The sequence below is a fragment of the Entelurus aequoreus genome, linkage group LG03 (genome assembly GCF_033978785.1).
Source record: "Entelurus aequoreus isolate RoL-2023_Sb linkage group LG03, RoL_Eaeq_v1.1, whole genome shotgun sequence".
NCBI classification, from domain to species: Eukaryota; Metazoa; Chordata; class Actinopteri; order Syngnathiformes; family Syngnathidae; genus Entelurus; species Entelurus aequoreus.
The window spans coordinates 49,761,174-49,778,532 of NC_084733.1; the positions used below are offsets into that span (position 1 = coordinate 49,761,174).

Sequence of the window (17,359 nt, forward strand, 5' to 3'; positions counted from 1 at the left end):
CTCCATCCCGCCTAAATATCCTTGATATCTTAATCCTGTCAAGAGGGAGAATCCCTTCAATTTACCTTGTATGCATAACGCAGCCCTAAACAAATTTAATACCAAAGGGTGGATGAGAAGGCTCAATGAAATGCTTGCGGTGGGGGGAAGAGTTAATTTGTCAGGCCTCCTGCGTCCTCTGAGCGAACAACACCAGAAGCAAGAGCACTTCCTTGATGATTTCATCACTTTATAAGAGGGAGGACAGTGTCAAACCTGGACATTGTGTGGCCACTGCAAATGAGCCTAATACAATTTGCCCATCAGCAAATGCTCTTGGCGAGGATGGGTTTGGACGAGTTGCATGGCCGTGATTGGCGGTCACTCTGTGACTGGACAAAAGGAAAATCCGATGATGTATACCAGAAGTGTCATTTACCAAAAAGGAATTCGATGATGGATTTATGCAAAATATATCCTTGATTTTCTGCACTTATCTTATATCGCCATGGCCCGGCAGCTACCCCACATGGATGGGGTTGTAAAGTGTATTATCATCTAACTGTAAAATAGAGATTTTTTCCACTTATAAAAATTATTTGATTCCCTAGGAACACAAATCTGATTAGGATTGTCTTTCAATTTCCTGACACTGACAACCCACTAACCTAATTACGCTCAATTCCCAACAGAGCCTCATTCTCTGCAGCGAGACAGAGAATCTTCTGATGGCAACTATATACCTGCTTCCTACATGCACACTCACTGTGACAGTTTTCACTTAACGTCTGTCAAGTCAAGAAATACTGCTGGATTTTAAAGCATTTGATCTCTGAGGATGTCCTTGGGATAGTTTTTTAAAACCCTCCACTCGCCACTGTTTGTTACAGCTACTGCCACAGCCATGGAAAATTCCTCTCATGGTCGAATGTGATGTCACCACTTTCTACAGTTTCTTGCGGCTCACCCGATGAACCCTGCCGCTGCCAGGTGGCTGCACTACCGCTTGCTATGATCCTCTCGACCAGTTGAGTCATGCGGCTGTCAGCCAGTGTACCACCAGTGTTTGAAGCTAGGTGGGTGCCTCTTTTAATTAGAACAGTCCTGGTCATAATTAACAGATGCTGACAGGAATTAAAACTTGGCACGATGAGGCCTCATTTTACCGTCCGACAGGACCAGCGACAGGCCCGGGAGAGGAGAAGGGCCATCAGGAGCAACTAGAACAGACTCATTGACTCACTCTGCCAGGCACTATAGATGGGACCATTTTAGGGGCCTTTGTGAGGTTCATATGTCCCCTTGGTGGCCCTCAACTGTAAGTGGTCTGGCTCGCTCCAAACAGTAGGTGTGTTATAAATGTGCGAAGAGATTTAACTGCCACCTCATCTACAGTCATCTCACTCTTTTATGGGCCGCCACACAGTGCAGCGAGACTAGCAGAGGTTGAGCGTGGGTATCATCTCTTCAAAGCAGGGTGCTGGGGGAGAGGGCTTTTGGCCAAGGCGGCTGGCATTTGTGCACGGATTAGCACAGGCCTCCGGGTGGGGGCTGGGGCCAGCTGACCTGCGGCTCCTCTTTCTCTCCAAAAACAATAATAATCCCCTTCCAAGCACACTCCTACAAAAGAGCCTGTCTTCACTCACTTTGTGCGGCCGGCCATGATAGGGCCTTTATTTTGAGTCTCTCACCTGTTCTGTGTCTCTCTCCCTTGGGAAAGTGTCAGGATGTCTGGGATGGTTGGCAATGCCAAGGGGGGCTTAGGCGGAGCCTATTTTAGCTGGGAAAATCAGAAGGCCACATGGCAAGTCATGGTGAACCTCGCCTTTCAAGGAAGCCGCCCTATTAAACTGCCGTCAGCACTGTTTCCAGGGGTTGCTGTGGCCAGTGCTGCATGCTTGACAGTGTGTTGCAGCATTTTTAATCACAAGTGGCGATTACACATCTTCGGACTCAATGGGCTGTCACACTGACACCCTTCTCAACTAGTCCATTTACAGGTCAGCTGGAAATTCCCGGGTGAGATGACATCACTGCCTTTACTACTGACTGAAATCACTAAATGGTGCTTAAATGACACATTAAGTCACTTTTCTACTGGTACAATTAACACAACTCTATATTATTTACAAAGTAGGGCTACGTATGATGTCCAATTTCCCAAATCGATTCAATTTCGTTTCTTAAATTCAAAATTGATTACTCATGATTCCATTCGATTTGAATTGGTCTACACTTAATTATTGAAAATGTTTCAAATCTGTAACAAAATCAAAACAAATTCTCTTGACCATAAAAACTCTAGACTCAAAGTCTCAAAAGTGCAATTTTGAAATAAAGGAATTGCAAGTGAAAATGTAATTATATTGCAACATTCTCTCACTGCAAATAGCAATAAAGTATGGTTTCTTCAAGTGCAAAATAATAATAGTAAATATGTAAGCTATTCTTATGGGAGTCTTATTTTGTTATCGCAGTCAGACAGATTATAATGCACAGCAATTTTATTAGGAAGTGTGCGCTTGGTTTTTCTAGCGCCCTTGACATTGCTCCGTGTGGGAGATGACTATGTGTACAAAAGTACCTCTCAAGTATGGCTGCCCTCCGTTTTGTTAGCAGTGATCTTAGCATCGTGTATCTTCTCTTACTGTTAGTATCTTTATGGTGCGTGGAGAATTGGGTGATAATATAAGTTAGTAAATCCCTAACTTTCTTTTGTTTTTCCCTGGACAGCTTGTTGTTGGCAGCGACCGTTAGCATAGTCAGTGCTTACGTTCCATGCAGAAGAAAGACTGATAAATTGCAGCGCTGATGCACTATGCATCTATGCTAAATAGAGATTTAACGATAAACAGTATTAATGATAACCGCGATTATTATTACAGTTTTAAATTAAAATGCTTCAGAAACCGAACTTTGATGAACTCACGGATTGACTAGCGCCAGCTCCCCAGCTTAAATCCTAACATGAATACAACAGACATGAACATATTTCCCCTTTCAGAAACAATGTACCCCAATCTAAACTTATATGGTAAATGGGTTATACTTGTATAGCGCTTTTCTACCTTCAAGGTACTCAAAGCGCTTTGATACTATTTCCACATTCACCCATTCACACACACATTCACACACTGATGGCAGGAGCAGCCATGCAAGGCCCTAACCACGACCCATCAGGAGCAAGGGTGAAGTGTCTTGCTCAATGCTTACAACGGATATATGTCATTATATAAACTAATAACTGTTAGGGCCATTCGATTGTGCACATTGAACCTACAGTTTGTGCTCTCTTAGACAGACTGATCGTTCTATACTCAGAGGAATACGAGACAGAGGTGTTTTTACAGGGCGTTCAAAGGCCACTAAACAGAATAGCACCCGCTAGATATAATAAATAATTAAATTAAATTTTATTTGGTAAGTGGTAGAGTAAAAACAATATTTAAAACAATGAAAGCTTCGCCATTAAAACAGATGAAAAACTAAGACTAAATCACTATCAGTGAAGCATAAGAAACACAAAACATGCAAAATAGTGGCTTTTCTTACAGTGTGGTTATTTATTTTAAAACCAGAATACCTTGGTCATAGGATTTCAGTGTATACTTTTTGAGCATAACAATATCGCAACAATAATGATAACCGTGGTCATTTTGGACACAATAATTTTGATATGATATTTTCATATTGTTACATCCCTAATGCTAAACTTTATTGAGAGCATTAAACAATTGAGCAAATATGTCCTGTGTAGTCCATTGGCCACTTATTATGTTCAATAATTGAAAACTATGACTAAGATTCACAAATGCTTTGAATTTTGCTGTCTAGAATTAATAAAGTGGTAATTCTTTGCAAATAAATCTACACTTCTAAGTTTCAATTGCATTAGGAATTGTTATTTTTCTCAAAAAAAGTGAAATACCACAAGCACAGACACTCTTCACTGGCTCTCTACACTAATGTGCGTGTCCAAGTGCGTATCGGCATTTGTGTATGTGAGCAAGAGCGAGGGAGAGGAAGTCCGACCAAAGAGAAACTGCCACTGAGCGATGTCAATGTAATCTCTCAATAGTATCTTGTCTTCTCCCTTGCTCTAAGCTCTGACCCGTTTCCATTGATCAGAGGAAAAACCTGTTGCCTCTGACATTTGATTCTTGTATTGATCACTTCCTCCTTTATACAGTGGAGGGAAAGTACAGCGACTCAACACACGCTCTGGGCAGGTAATCAAACTGCTGAAGACCATTTTTCTTTGTGCAATCTGAACTACCGCACTGACACGACATGACCGTGGCCATTAAGGACAGTCTCAATCTGATCAGAACACGGCATGCATTTTTATTGTTTTGGTTGTCTTTCCCTAGACGGCTGTGGGTCAGTGTTGCACCTTGTTGGAGTTATAATTAGGTGGTTTTCCATTGGCACACAATGTGACCTTTCTGCCGTAAGGAAAGTAAGTGGTAACCGTAGTCACATGAGTGGTAGCCGTTTCCACGCTCGGGCCTGAGCATGGCGTTGAGCTAAAGGCTTCATAGGGCTTACAGTGACCACATGTCTCTATTTCCATTTCGCCTAGGTGACACTTTTAAATGCTTAAGTAAAAATATATGTGCCATCTCTTTGCTAATGATGACAAATGAGGTAATGATTTTCTTTAACAATACTCCTCATGATATGATGACCACTTTAAAATGTGGAACTCATATTCTAAGATTGTGCTGATAGTAGAGAAGTTAATAAAAAAAGAATCAGCGTATTTTGAGTTTTACACTGTTTTTACTCCGACCTGACACTGGTCATTCATCCATAGCCACGACTACAAATTTCTGTAGTTTCCTACTCTCCAAGATGATATATTGGCATGCATTTTTCATCAGATAGTAATGCGATTACTCTGTCTTTCTGACACTAAGTCTTTATCTTGCTGCATGCAGTCCAGGGGATTCGGTTTCTGTGCAGAGTTCCATATAGGTTACGACTTTGGCTTCAGGTGGCAGCTGGATATACTGTATATGCATCTATAAATCCCTCTCTTTGGTGAATAAGGGGAGGAATAATGTCAGAATATATACAGTGCGTGTTTGCCAGACAACCTAAAAGGGGACAATTTTATACACAATTGTATCTATTTAGGTCCTCTACCGGTATTTAAGCTACTGAATAATCATGAGGACCACACAGTGTCTCTTGAACTGCATTTATAGCATTTTAGGAAAAAAAAAAATTAATACAACAAAACAGCTAATGACATTTTTACCTGTTTCTTCTGCAGTAGACGTGAATATATAAAACTGGTCCTTCACTCCTAAGCCACATCGATCATTATTCATTTGGCTTTTTAGGAGCAGCCAAGTACGAAAAAGAGAGAGAGAGGCAAAACAAGAGCATGTCCTTCTCCGCCAGAGTGACCACGATTTTGGGTCTCACAGGGCTCAGGTCGGTCAGGGAGAGGGGAAAACCCAGCAGGACGATTCCATTCAAAACATGTTTAATTGTCACTGAATTCTCAAGTGACATGACTTAAAAAAAAAAAAAAAACATCTACAAGAGGAGACCTGAGATGTTCAGAAAGCATTTAGGGGATCAATACGCCAGGGAGAGCGGAGAGTGTGCCCAGTGAGTGCCTTTTGCAGACGGAATACTGTTACATTGCTGTTACTCAGAGGGTGGAATGAAGCTATTCAGCATATTTCTGGTCCCCAGCTAGACTGTATATTATTTACTGATGTGTGAGTGGAGGCAGGAAGCCACTATTGGCCACTCAGTGGTTTGCATTTGTGGACAGAAAAATGAGGTAGTCTTAAAAAAGTATCTTTTCAAAGACTATAATAACTCCACAAATCCCTCTAATCAAGGATGGATAAAAAACAACAAATTACATCATTATTTTTTTATCTAAGGATGTGATAGGAAATAAAAAATGCTCTTACTCTTCTTACCTTCTTTCAGCATCCCCACTTTGAGGCATTTCATGAAGCGACAAGCCTGACATGATTTGCGTCTCCGTTTTGTGATCTCACACTCATTTGTGGCTGGACAGCTGTATTCAATGTTGCCTAGGAAAAGGAATGAACAAACTGAATTAGATATAATTCAATAATGCCAGAACATTGAACATTTTGTAACAACGCTGAAAAGTAATAATGAATCAATCATTGCAACACACATTTCAAATCATGTTTTGTTTTGAAAACACATTTGTACAATTGTGCAGGTGTCCTTCCAGTGCTGGAACCCAAAATAGGTGTGTGGTAAAGAGTTGGGATGGGGAAGGGGTTGAGATAAAACTACAATGGTCCTCAAGGGTGAATACCACACTGGTCCAACACTAAATTGGCCTCATTAATTCTGTGCATGGCCCCTCTGGGCCCCGGGTGCAGGCCACGTCCCCCTGTGCTCAACTGCCTCAATAGCAGGCTAGAAAGCCAGCCATGATGCCCCTGAGCACTTTACATAATAGTCTTGTGGACCTCAACCTGTTCTTACCACTGTTGACTATTTACATACGGCACAGGCAAGAGACCTTATGCATTATTCAGTTGCAACCTAAAGTCTGATTCCAGTATGACGCTGTGAAAAAGAGTGGCATTGCTCCACAAGAAAGAGGTTGTTTAAGCTCAGCTCTAACGTTAGGAATGGAAAGGACAAGACTTGCGTTGCCTCTTTCCAGTTCCCTAGAGTTTAATGCATATAGGGGTTTTCAATAAAAAAATTTACAATATTGTAGCTCTTTTGAATTTGAACTAGCATTTTCAACTTCAAAGCTTTCGATTAGGTGTGTGAAATTACTGTGTCATATTTAGCGCACAATGGGCCTGATTTATAAAGGTTTGCGTGTACTAAAACATATGCAAACTTGATAGCACACGCAAAGCTGATCTACAAAACATGTGCAAAGTGGATTGCGTCTGTTAAGTGAGCAGAATAAGGCGTGTCTCTGTCTTCATTAATATGCAAAATATATGCTGATCATAAAAATGCCCACAATACTGGGAGGAGACGATGCAAATGTAATTATTTAACATGCTCAATGTGATTTATCAACATTCATCACCGTTTTGCGAGCAGTATTTAACGTTTTATTGAGCACGTGTCAAAAGGACGTGCAAACAGACAGTTCAACACACGGCTGCAGGATCAGTGCTCGCACTGTATAGACAGACGATGGACAGATGAGAATCCTTCGTCCTACGTGTGTGTGTCAACATTTTGGACAGTCAGAAATAAAGTATATTAGATAAATCCTCTATTCAGCAACATAATTTTATAATTTCATAGTTGCTAGAGGACTTAAGGGGCTGATTAAAACAAATTCATATTGATGCGTTTTGGAGCTCTTTACTATTTTTTTTTAATGACGTTAATTTTTTTCACATTGAATATATCCATCCATCCATCCATTTTCTACTGCTTGTCCCTATCGGGGTAGCAGGGGGTGCTGGAGCCTATCTCAGCTGCATTCGAGTGGTAGGCAGGGTACACCCTAGACTAAGGCTGAAACGACGCGTCGACGTAGTCGACGTCATCGGTTACGTAAATACGTCGACGCCGTTTTTGTGCGTCGACGCGTCGCATAATGACGTCACACTACCGTCATGGCGAAGCGCAAAGCAGACGATCAAAGAAGACGATGCGAGCGGTGCGAGCGAGGGGGGAAAAGCATGCCAAAAGTGGTCAAAAGTGTGGGAGTATTTCAATAAACGGCCTAATAATGTTGTTGTATGCACACTGTGTCGAGCGGAAATGGCCTATCATAGCAGCACAACGGCTGTGAACGAACATTTGAAAGAAAACCATCAACTAGTCAATCGTCCGCGCGAGCATACGTTGTCATCATTACACAAAAACATGAATGTGTCATTTGTATCTGCTAGGGGTGTAACGGTACGTGTTTTGTATTGAACCGTTTCGGTACGGGGCTTTCGGTTCGGTACGGGGGTGTACCGAACGAGTTTCTAAGCTAAAGTCTTAGCAAGCTGCTTTGCTCCGTCTGCCTCTGTCTCAGCACGCAGCATTGTCCCACCCACACAACCATCTGATTGGTACACACGCAGCATTGTCCCACCCACACAACCATCTGATTGGTACACACGAAGCATTATCAGCCAATCAGCAGTGCGTATTCAGAGCGCATGTAGTCAGCGCTTCAGGGTGGAGCAGATAGGTGTTTAGCAGGTGAGCATAAGGCTGCGGACTCTCCCCAAATGATAATAAACACCTCCCAGTCAACTACTAGTAACATCACTATGAGCCCGTTGACCTTCTAGAAACTTAAACTGCAGCTCAGCTCACTCGCAATCCTGGCTTGAGGTGAAGGCTAATTAGCTCTCAGTTCCAGCCACATCGACCCCTTCTGAGCGCCTATTTTCAGCTGCTGGGAATATTGTAAATAAGAAAAGAACCAAAGCATGTAGACATGCTAACCTTTCTTCATTACAACTGTTAGTCACTCACTGGAATGAGTAGAATTGGTTATTGTGTACTGTGTTGGACTGGATGTTTATTTTGCACATTTTAAAAGCAATACTTAATGTTTACAGTGCTCCAGAATATTTAGATTGGCACTTTTTTGTATTGGATGTTTATCTTTATTTTTGCACATTTTAGCAAATAAGCAATACTTTCACTTTTGTTGAAATGTTTACACTGTTGTTACAGAATATTTCGTTTTGCACTTTTTTGTATTGGATGTTTATCTTTATTTTTGCACATTTTAAAGCAAAATAAGCAATACTTTTACTTTTGAAATGCTTATACTATTGCATAATATTAAGATTTGCACTGGATGTTGACTCTTATATTTGCACATTAAAAAGCAAATAAGCTACTTTTAATTTTGTTAAATTTTAAAAGTTTTAAATGTTTACATTGTTACAGAATATTTAGTCATGTTGTTGTCAATGTTGACTGGGTGGCCATACTTCTTTTTTTTTGTAAATAAAAGCCATGCCTTTTGAAAAAACGGGCCTACATTTATTTTTTCATCTTCATTTTGAATAAAAAAATAATCGGTAAAAGGAAAAATAATCTATAGATTAATCGAAAAAAATAATCTATAGATTAACCGATTAATCGAAAAAATAATCTATAGATTAATCGATAGAAAAATAATCGTTAGCTGCAGCCTTACCCTAGACCAGTGGTCCCCAACCTTTTTGTAGCTGCGGACCGGTCAACGCTTGAAAATTTGTCCCACGGGCCGGTGGGGGGGTGGGGGGGGGGTGTATTTAAAAAAAATATATATATATATATTTTTTTTACATAAATAAATACAATCATGTGTGCTTACGGACTGTATCCATGTAGGCTGTATTGATCTATATTGCTATAGAATGTAGAATGTATATATTGTGTTTTTTATGTTGATTTCATAAAAAAAAAAAAAATAAATAATAATAATTCTTGTGCGGCCCGGTACCAATCGGTCCGCGGACCGGTACCGGGCCGTGGCCCGGTGGTTGGGGACCACTGCCCTAGACAAGTCGCAACCTCATCACAGGGCCAACATAGATAGACAACATTCACACTCACATTCACACACTAGGGCCAATTTAGTGTATATTAATGAAATATTTATTATATGACAAAAAACTTCTTTAAGTATGCGTTTTTTTGCGTCTTGAGCGGAATAAGTGCAGCCTCTCTCCAATCAGCGCCCTTTCGGCGGTAAAAAGAAAGAAAAAGAAGTGGTTTCAATGTAGATGCACTCCACAACTGCTTCTAAAATGCCCATAAAAAGTAATACATGTCTGCTGCTTGAAAACATAGTAAAAAGCCACAGAAGCATGATAACAAGAATGTGCAGTACCTAAGATTGTCTCCGTGGTGATGCCTCGTATAGTACATGAAAAATCCTAATTGAAATTAGGTGGTTTGCACCACTTTACAATTGCACACGCAGTCTTAGTAAATCACACGCAACACGGCCACTAAGAGTACACGCTGTTTTATGAATTGCACACGCTGTTTAGCATGTGGTATTTGGATCTTAGTAAATTAGGCCCTATGTTTTTAGTTACATTAATCCATTTTTTTTTTCTTTCAGGTTACGGTCTCCATATGCCTGCGCGTTGTCTTGCCCTTTTCTTGTACTTGGCTGAGAGCAACAACAGTACTGCCATGCGGCACAAAAATAATATGTACCAACGGCAAAAAGTCGGTCTCACTCTGTCACAAGACTGACGTTAGCGGCTTTAAATAGTGGGGATATGATAAAAATACATCTAAACAATAGTGTAAAATAGGGATCTTCAACATTTTCCAGGCCAAGGACCACCAAAATTATGACGAGATGGAGTTTATACATCCTGATATATCCTGTAGTAAAATAGTGTTTTAAATTAAATTGGTCCTTAAGGTACATTATTTTTGCAATACTAAGATATTCAAATAATATAGTGTAGAACCGTTAAAAGTTACCTGGCAACTAGCCCCCTAATCGCTAGCTGACAACTGGTATGTTATATGCTAGCTGACACTTAACATGCTTATAGCTAGCTGAAAAACTAGCGAGCTAATCACTGGCTGACAACTGGTGCACTAACCACTAGCTGACCGCTCTAATTGCTAGATATCTGAAATGCTCACGTAAATACAACGATACAATTATTTATTTAAGTTTTTATTTTTTAACTGCAAGGTTCAGTGAGTAGGGTTTCCATGCCTTATAAATGCACAGATTCATTGCTATTACAATGAATCTGTGCATCACTAGTGATATATAATGTGGACAATGAAACATACTGTATGTGATTGACAGTCAGGAAAGCATATCAAAGCCAACATTTCCGCTGATCCGTTTTTCAAAGTTTACCATGTAATTGTGACAAATATACACATGTATTTGTTAAATCTGATCTCTTAAACCACTACTGGTATCATTCTAGCCCTGTGATTGGTGGGTCTGTTTTGTTTATATTATATTATCTGAAGCAGAGGAAAAGCAACAAATTTCTCATTCAATACAGAAAAGTGCTCCCACTATTTTTTGATGTACTGTGTTAACTTCACCACTTTATATGGACCTGATGTTTGATTTTAATAAATAAAACACACTGCATTTGTTCAAGTCTGTTAAAAACAATAAATGACTTGATAAAGCTACCTTTTTTTAATATATCTTTCTTTATAACAACATAATGAATTTAAATCAAAATACCCCAAGTTGAGGGCTAATCTTCGCACGCTCAGGTGACATTAAAAAAGAGATTAATCATATTAATTAATGACAAATCCGAATGAACTAATCACTCTAAGCTTGACAGCACTACTTTTGACATTGGTCACTAAATGTTTCACTGAAAGTAAGGCTTATTTTTTAGTATTCACACAAATGGACCAATTTAATGACTATACTATGGTGCATTAATTCACACATCTTCCATTACCTAGTCAAATATATGTAACACATCAAATAATTAGTAATTTAGGTGTATACAGTATAAAAACAGCATAGTTCACTCCTTTTTTCACTATGAGGGATAAACACACACACACACACACACACGCACACACACACACACACAGCATCTCTTGCAGCGCTGAGACTCACGTTCCATCCAGAGAAGCAGGAAACTGTCTAATATTCCACTGGCGTTCCTCCACTGGCCCTCCAGCACCCTTTGACAAGTTATGCAATTATGTTAACATTATTGGACAGATCAAGTCGAGGGTCCCAAGATGTTATAAATAATTAGAAATTCCTTCTTATATCTGGGTTAGAAATCATTATGCTAATTCTTCTCATCTCTTTGGAATTGGGGGTAAATAAAGGTGTGAGGCAAACGACTGATGAGCTCTGATTGTCTTTCCTCACTCTGTTTTCTCTGTTGTCATAGCAGAACTAGACCATAATAATCCTTTCATTTTCACACATACTAGGAGGAGGCAATCAGTGCTGCCCAGTGAAGGAATTAATTCATTGACAATGATTTTTTTCTGTCCACAGTTAACAATCATTGATCAATTCTCATGAACTATAATGTTCATTACTAGAGTACAAAAAGCATTAAACGCATTGGTTGTTTTGTTCAACATGTATTGGTAAGCTCCATTTTGTAAGTTGAGAGGAATATTGTGTTAAATCGGGATGTAGTCAGATAATGTGGCCAAGGCAATGTCTATTTTTATATTAATTTTATGTTATCATCGTGAAGACCCAATTGACCTGACGTCACGTCATCATGCTTTTAAGCAGTCCTTCTCAAATAGTAGGGCGAATATGACGAAGCATATGTATCACTAAGTTTCACTGTAACCACGGTGGGAGACGAGGAAAGGCTGATAAGTTGTTTACTTTTTTGTTAATAAACTTACAATGTTATGCAGAGGTATAGTTATAAAAATTGTATAGGCAAATTATACTATTTATTTGGAGAGTTGGGTGGGGGGGCATAAAGTATTTTCTTCTTCTTAGGTTGGGCATAGTTAAAAAATAATTGAGACGCACTGCTTTAAGGGAACACATGCGCAGACTGCACCTGGTAGTTTACTAAAAGAGCTGCACAGCTTTGATATTACACACTCCACACACACACAAGCAAACACCCTCACACATAGTCAGGCAACAGCGTATACTATATCCTCATAGATCAATGATGTGCATTCACACTTGTAGTTTGATACTCTGGTTTGGACCAACATTTTTTAAAAGATACTTCATGGTCAATTGGTTGCGGTCTGGTTGGTGTTCAACATAGGCATAAAGTCACGTTTCGATAGCATCACATACGTAAGGTGTACATTGTTCGTAGGACTTCCCTTCAATGGCATTTATGTTAACCAGCTGAGACGTGACGAAGAAGTGTAATAAATTACTGAATTTTCCGGATTATAGAGCGCACTGATACAAGACGCACCCACTAAATTTTAGAAGAAAAAAAAAAGTTTCCATATATTAGCCTCACTGGATATATACGTTGTGAAATGAGTTATTTACACAGAAAGATTTTGTAAATGTTTATTTACATACCTTAATTGTTTCCAAACTGTGTCTGTAACACGGCAGTAAAAGGGCTGATTAAACAAAACAGAAATCATAGTCATGCACCCACTAGCTGCGGAAGCTAGCTCTCCAATCAGCTAAACAGACTCAATAATTCCACAGTGACGTTTTGGTGAATTTACGAAACTCGAGCAATACAAACAGAATGCCATTGTAAGTTAATAATGCTAACATAGACACTCGTAAACATGTCAACTCAGCATATTAGCTAATGCAAACGATGCTAGCTTCATTATATTCCAATTGTACTTACAAATATGTTTGTAAGTATCATTGGAATGTAAATATTTAGTAAATAAGAAGTGTTTTAGTTATATTGTAAAACTGACAAAACGTTGCTTGGATCACAGTGATGAATGAAATTCCAGATGAGTAGAAACGCTATAGACAACTAGAAGACAAAGCAGTACTTTTACTTCCGGTTGAAAGCACTAAACAGAAGGAAATACTGCAGACGTTCACACCACAGCATCTGCAGTGAGCAAACTGGGCCAAAAGATGGCGTCGTAACACCAACAATAACACACCTTTTTAGTGTGTGTTGAAAACTCGTTAAATTAAAAACATTATGGCCATTAGTAAATAAAAATCCATAAATTACCCACTCCATTTTATAAGCCGCAGGGTTCAAAGCTTAGGAAAAAAAGGTAGCTGCTTATAGTCCGGAATTTACAATATTCAAAAAGGTTCTCGGAGATTAGCCGAAAAGTGAAGTTTTTTCAACTTCACTGATCACTGATGACCCCTCTGTTGAAAATAGTCAGGTGTATACCTACTGTATTTACGCTTCTGGGCTTATATTTAAAAGGACTGTTTGCAACCTAAGAGAGTGGTGTTCCGGTTTTATTGTTTTTGTTTGAAAATTGTAACTTTGAGCACTAGAAAAACAGCCACATTCATTTTTATTTTTTGATCATTTTTTACACATCTTACTGTTGGATGTTGCAATGCATCACTTGGTTCCGTTCACATTTGGTGACATCATATCTGGTGTATTTGTCCGTTCGTAAAATTGTCTTTTTACCCTCACTTTACAGTAAAGTGAGGGTAAAAAGACTCTTAGTGTAAAAAGACTCTTAGTGTAACGAAGGCTGTGTAAGTGTACTTTGGTAAACCTCACTAGGGGTGCATCAAACGATTATTTCTTGAATTGATTAATCGATCGAGTATTTTTTTTAACGAATAATCGATTAATCTGTCAATTTAAAAAAAAAATTGTAACAAATTGTTCTTGAGTGTAGTGGTGCAACATTTTTTTTTCAAAATAATTCTCCAAACACACACCGACAATTTTCCTATATGTAGAAACTTTAAAAGCATGTTTTTTGGTTCTAGGATCCAAGAGAAAGTGAGATCAGCTTATACCATCTTATGTATGTAACTGTAAATTGTATTATGTATTTATGCTGAAAGCTATTGACCATATGAGTTTTTTGGGAAGTAAACTAAACTGACAGCAATACATTGTACTTTATATGTTTAAGATAGTTCATATTAATCAGCTGAAAAAACCTATGGTGGTATTGTAAGGATAGCAACAAAATGTCATTATTGTCTTTTGTTTCATACAATTGTTTAACCAAAATAAAGTCCTCTTGTGTCCAGGGACTTATTCACTGATTTTTAAACAAAAACTCCAAAAACAGATTTTATGAAAAAAACAATATCGGTCTAATCACTAGTATCACTAATATACTGTACTACCTTTGGTATCAACAGCATCGACTTATGGATTGTTCTGCCCTTCTCCATGATTGCTAGCAGTCTGGCACGCTGTACGCGACACACACAGCAACAGAGCACACACACATGCACATTTTGCTGTAGAATTATCCTCTCTTATTATTTACATTCTTGTTAATCTACCTGTTAATTTATTGGTAATATCTGCTAACTTTATGCTGTAATGCGGTTCAATACATGTCTATTAAAGTGAATTAAACACTTACTGTTCTGTTGTTTCAAGCGAGTTTGTTTGCCACAATTGTTGTGATATTAACTTAGACGGGCCACTCTGCATTGAGTATGGACATAAACAAACAGTTAGCTTGTATTGGAGCTGCTAGCAGTCTTAGTAGATCATCGATGACGTCGACTAAGTCAGAGAATCGCTACAATCCTAAACCTCACTCCCTGATGGTCATATTATGATTTTTGTGTCTACATTTAAATGTAATGTTGGTTCTTTGGTCAACATTTTGCATAAATTATGTTTTATAGACCATCTTCAAACCGCTTTCTGACCGTGTCTTCAGAATGCACCACATTGTGGGCGGTCCTATTTATGTGCCTCCACTACGACATATGGAAACGCTAAAAACCTTTAGGACGCCGTGGCGCAGTTGGGAGAGTGGCCTTGCCAGCAACCTGAGGGTTCCTGGTTCGATCCCCAGCTTCTACCAACCTAGTCACGTCCGTTGTGTCCTTGAGCAAGACACTTCACCCTTGCTCCTGATGGGTCGTGGTTAGGGCCTTGCATGGCAGCTCCCGCCATCAGTGTGTGATTGTGTGTGTGAATGGGTGAATGTGAAAATAGTGTCAAAGCGCTTTGAGTACCTTGAAGGTAGAAAAGCGCTATACAAGTATAACCCATTTACCATTTAGCGTTTCCATATGGTGTCTAATGACAGATATGATTTCGAATTAGAATTAGAAATGGCAACAGTGGAGGATACATGTGCATGTATGAGCCAGTCTGCCCCACAACAAGAGGATTAAGAGAAAGAAAGAAGGAGCTTATTGACTGCAACGCCGGACTACAATGGCAGACCCTCGCAAAGCTGTCCGGGAACCTCTACCATATGTATATGGACATATCCGCTGATGTCACAAATTGTGCAAATTCCAAACGGCTCGTCTAGAGGAAGTATGAAGGAAGGCAATAATTTTTTATAAATGTCTACGCCATGCCTTCATGGTTTCATTTCTAATTTTCAAGACTTATGCAGATCCCAAATACACAAAAGTGGGTACAAATAAGTAAAAACCTTTGGTTTTGCATAATAGGTCCTCTTTAAGAGTTCACGCTGGACATGTAGTTGACAGTGTGGGCTTTTAGCTCTCATTTGGCAGATCCAGGTTCGCAAGCTTTTGTTACCATTAGAGGTTTAGCAACATATTTTTTAAATGTCTATATTTTTCACAATTACTAATTATATTGTATAAAAATTGCTTGTCGGTCTAAGGAATTTGTCTGGCGTTCAGGCATGTCACACACCTCTTTCATCCATACTCACAGGTAGGGAGCGGGTGCAGATACTCAAACACAGTCCCAGAGAAGCGACTACCAATAGACTATACATTCAATCATAGCTAACATTAGGTATCCAAACCGCTATCATTAGTTAACCGCACACAAAGCAAAAGTGCGTGCGCTTGTTACACACGCGCATATTCACGTCCTTATGTGCTAAAAGACCTAAGAGGGCGGTATATAATGCTTAAAACACATTGGGAACTTAGCACCTTATAAGGTTGCAAATAGCCCCTTTAAGTCGACAAAAGTTATATTTTAAAGCTGAAACATGGATGCTGTGAATCAATTATTGCATGACCAATGCAGCAGCAAGTCTTATTAGTTGCAAAATGTCAACAAAGCAAACAAAATATAATTCATATATAATTTAATTTAATAGTCAAGGGGCCCTTTAGGCAAGCGCTTTACAAAGGACTGCATCATTATATTGCATGACACTAGCTCTGTTGGCCCTGCAAAGAGGTGGTGGCTTGTCCGGGGTTTACCCTGTCTTCTGCCCGAGTGCAGCTGGGATAGGCTCCAGCCCTCCGCGACCCCGAAAGAGACGAGGGTTAGTTAAAAAGTAAAGTTAAAGTAAAGTTAGGAAATGGATGGATGGGTGGATGGATGGATGGACTTACACTCACTGACCACTTGAGGTGGTACATTTACTGTACTCAAACTAATGAGATCCAATTGAAGATCTGAATCTAGAAAATGTTATTTAATTTAGGTTGATACTAAAATGTTTTCCTTTTTTTTTTTTGAATACATTTTGTATAAACAATGAGTCATCTCACATACCTCTAATTTCCCAATACATACATGTTATGAGGTCGTTTGCAATTAAAAGCATTTCCACTCCATAACCATTACTAAGGGAGAAGGCTAGCAAAATAATTTGTTTAAAAGGAAGAAATATAAGGATTTGGCACCGACCAAATACTACTGGTCCTAACAGGCAATTTTCAATGCCAACAAAGAAAGTGATAAAAAAAACAAAAAAACGCTCCAGCGCCAACACAAGTAAAGTAAAATGCGCTAGCTTGATGCTAATATACATTGGGTTTGCTAATGACATGCTAATGATTAGCATTAGCGATTTTACATGGTGATTGTAACACCTCCAAATTTGT

At 39.1% G+C, this 17,359-nt stretch overlaps 1 protein-coding gene across 5 annotated transcripts in view; it reads right to left on the reverse strand.

Annotated features, from left to right (window-relative positions):
- Positions 1-17,359, reverse strand: part of esrrb (estrogen-related receptor beta) — an 84,443-nt gene that overhangs the window by 40,225 nt on the left and 26,859 nt on the right. For 4 of the 5 annotated variants that reach the window (XM_062042032.1, XM_062042033.1, XM_062042029.1 and 1 more), the window contains one exon: positions 5,916-6,041. In XM_062042032.1, coding sequence (XP_061898016.1) covers positions 5,916-6,041 — 126 coding nt within the window. The remainder of the gene's footprint in view (positions 1-5,915; positions 6,042-17,359) is intronic. The other variant, XM_062042030.1, reaches the window with a different exon arrangement.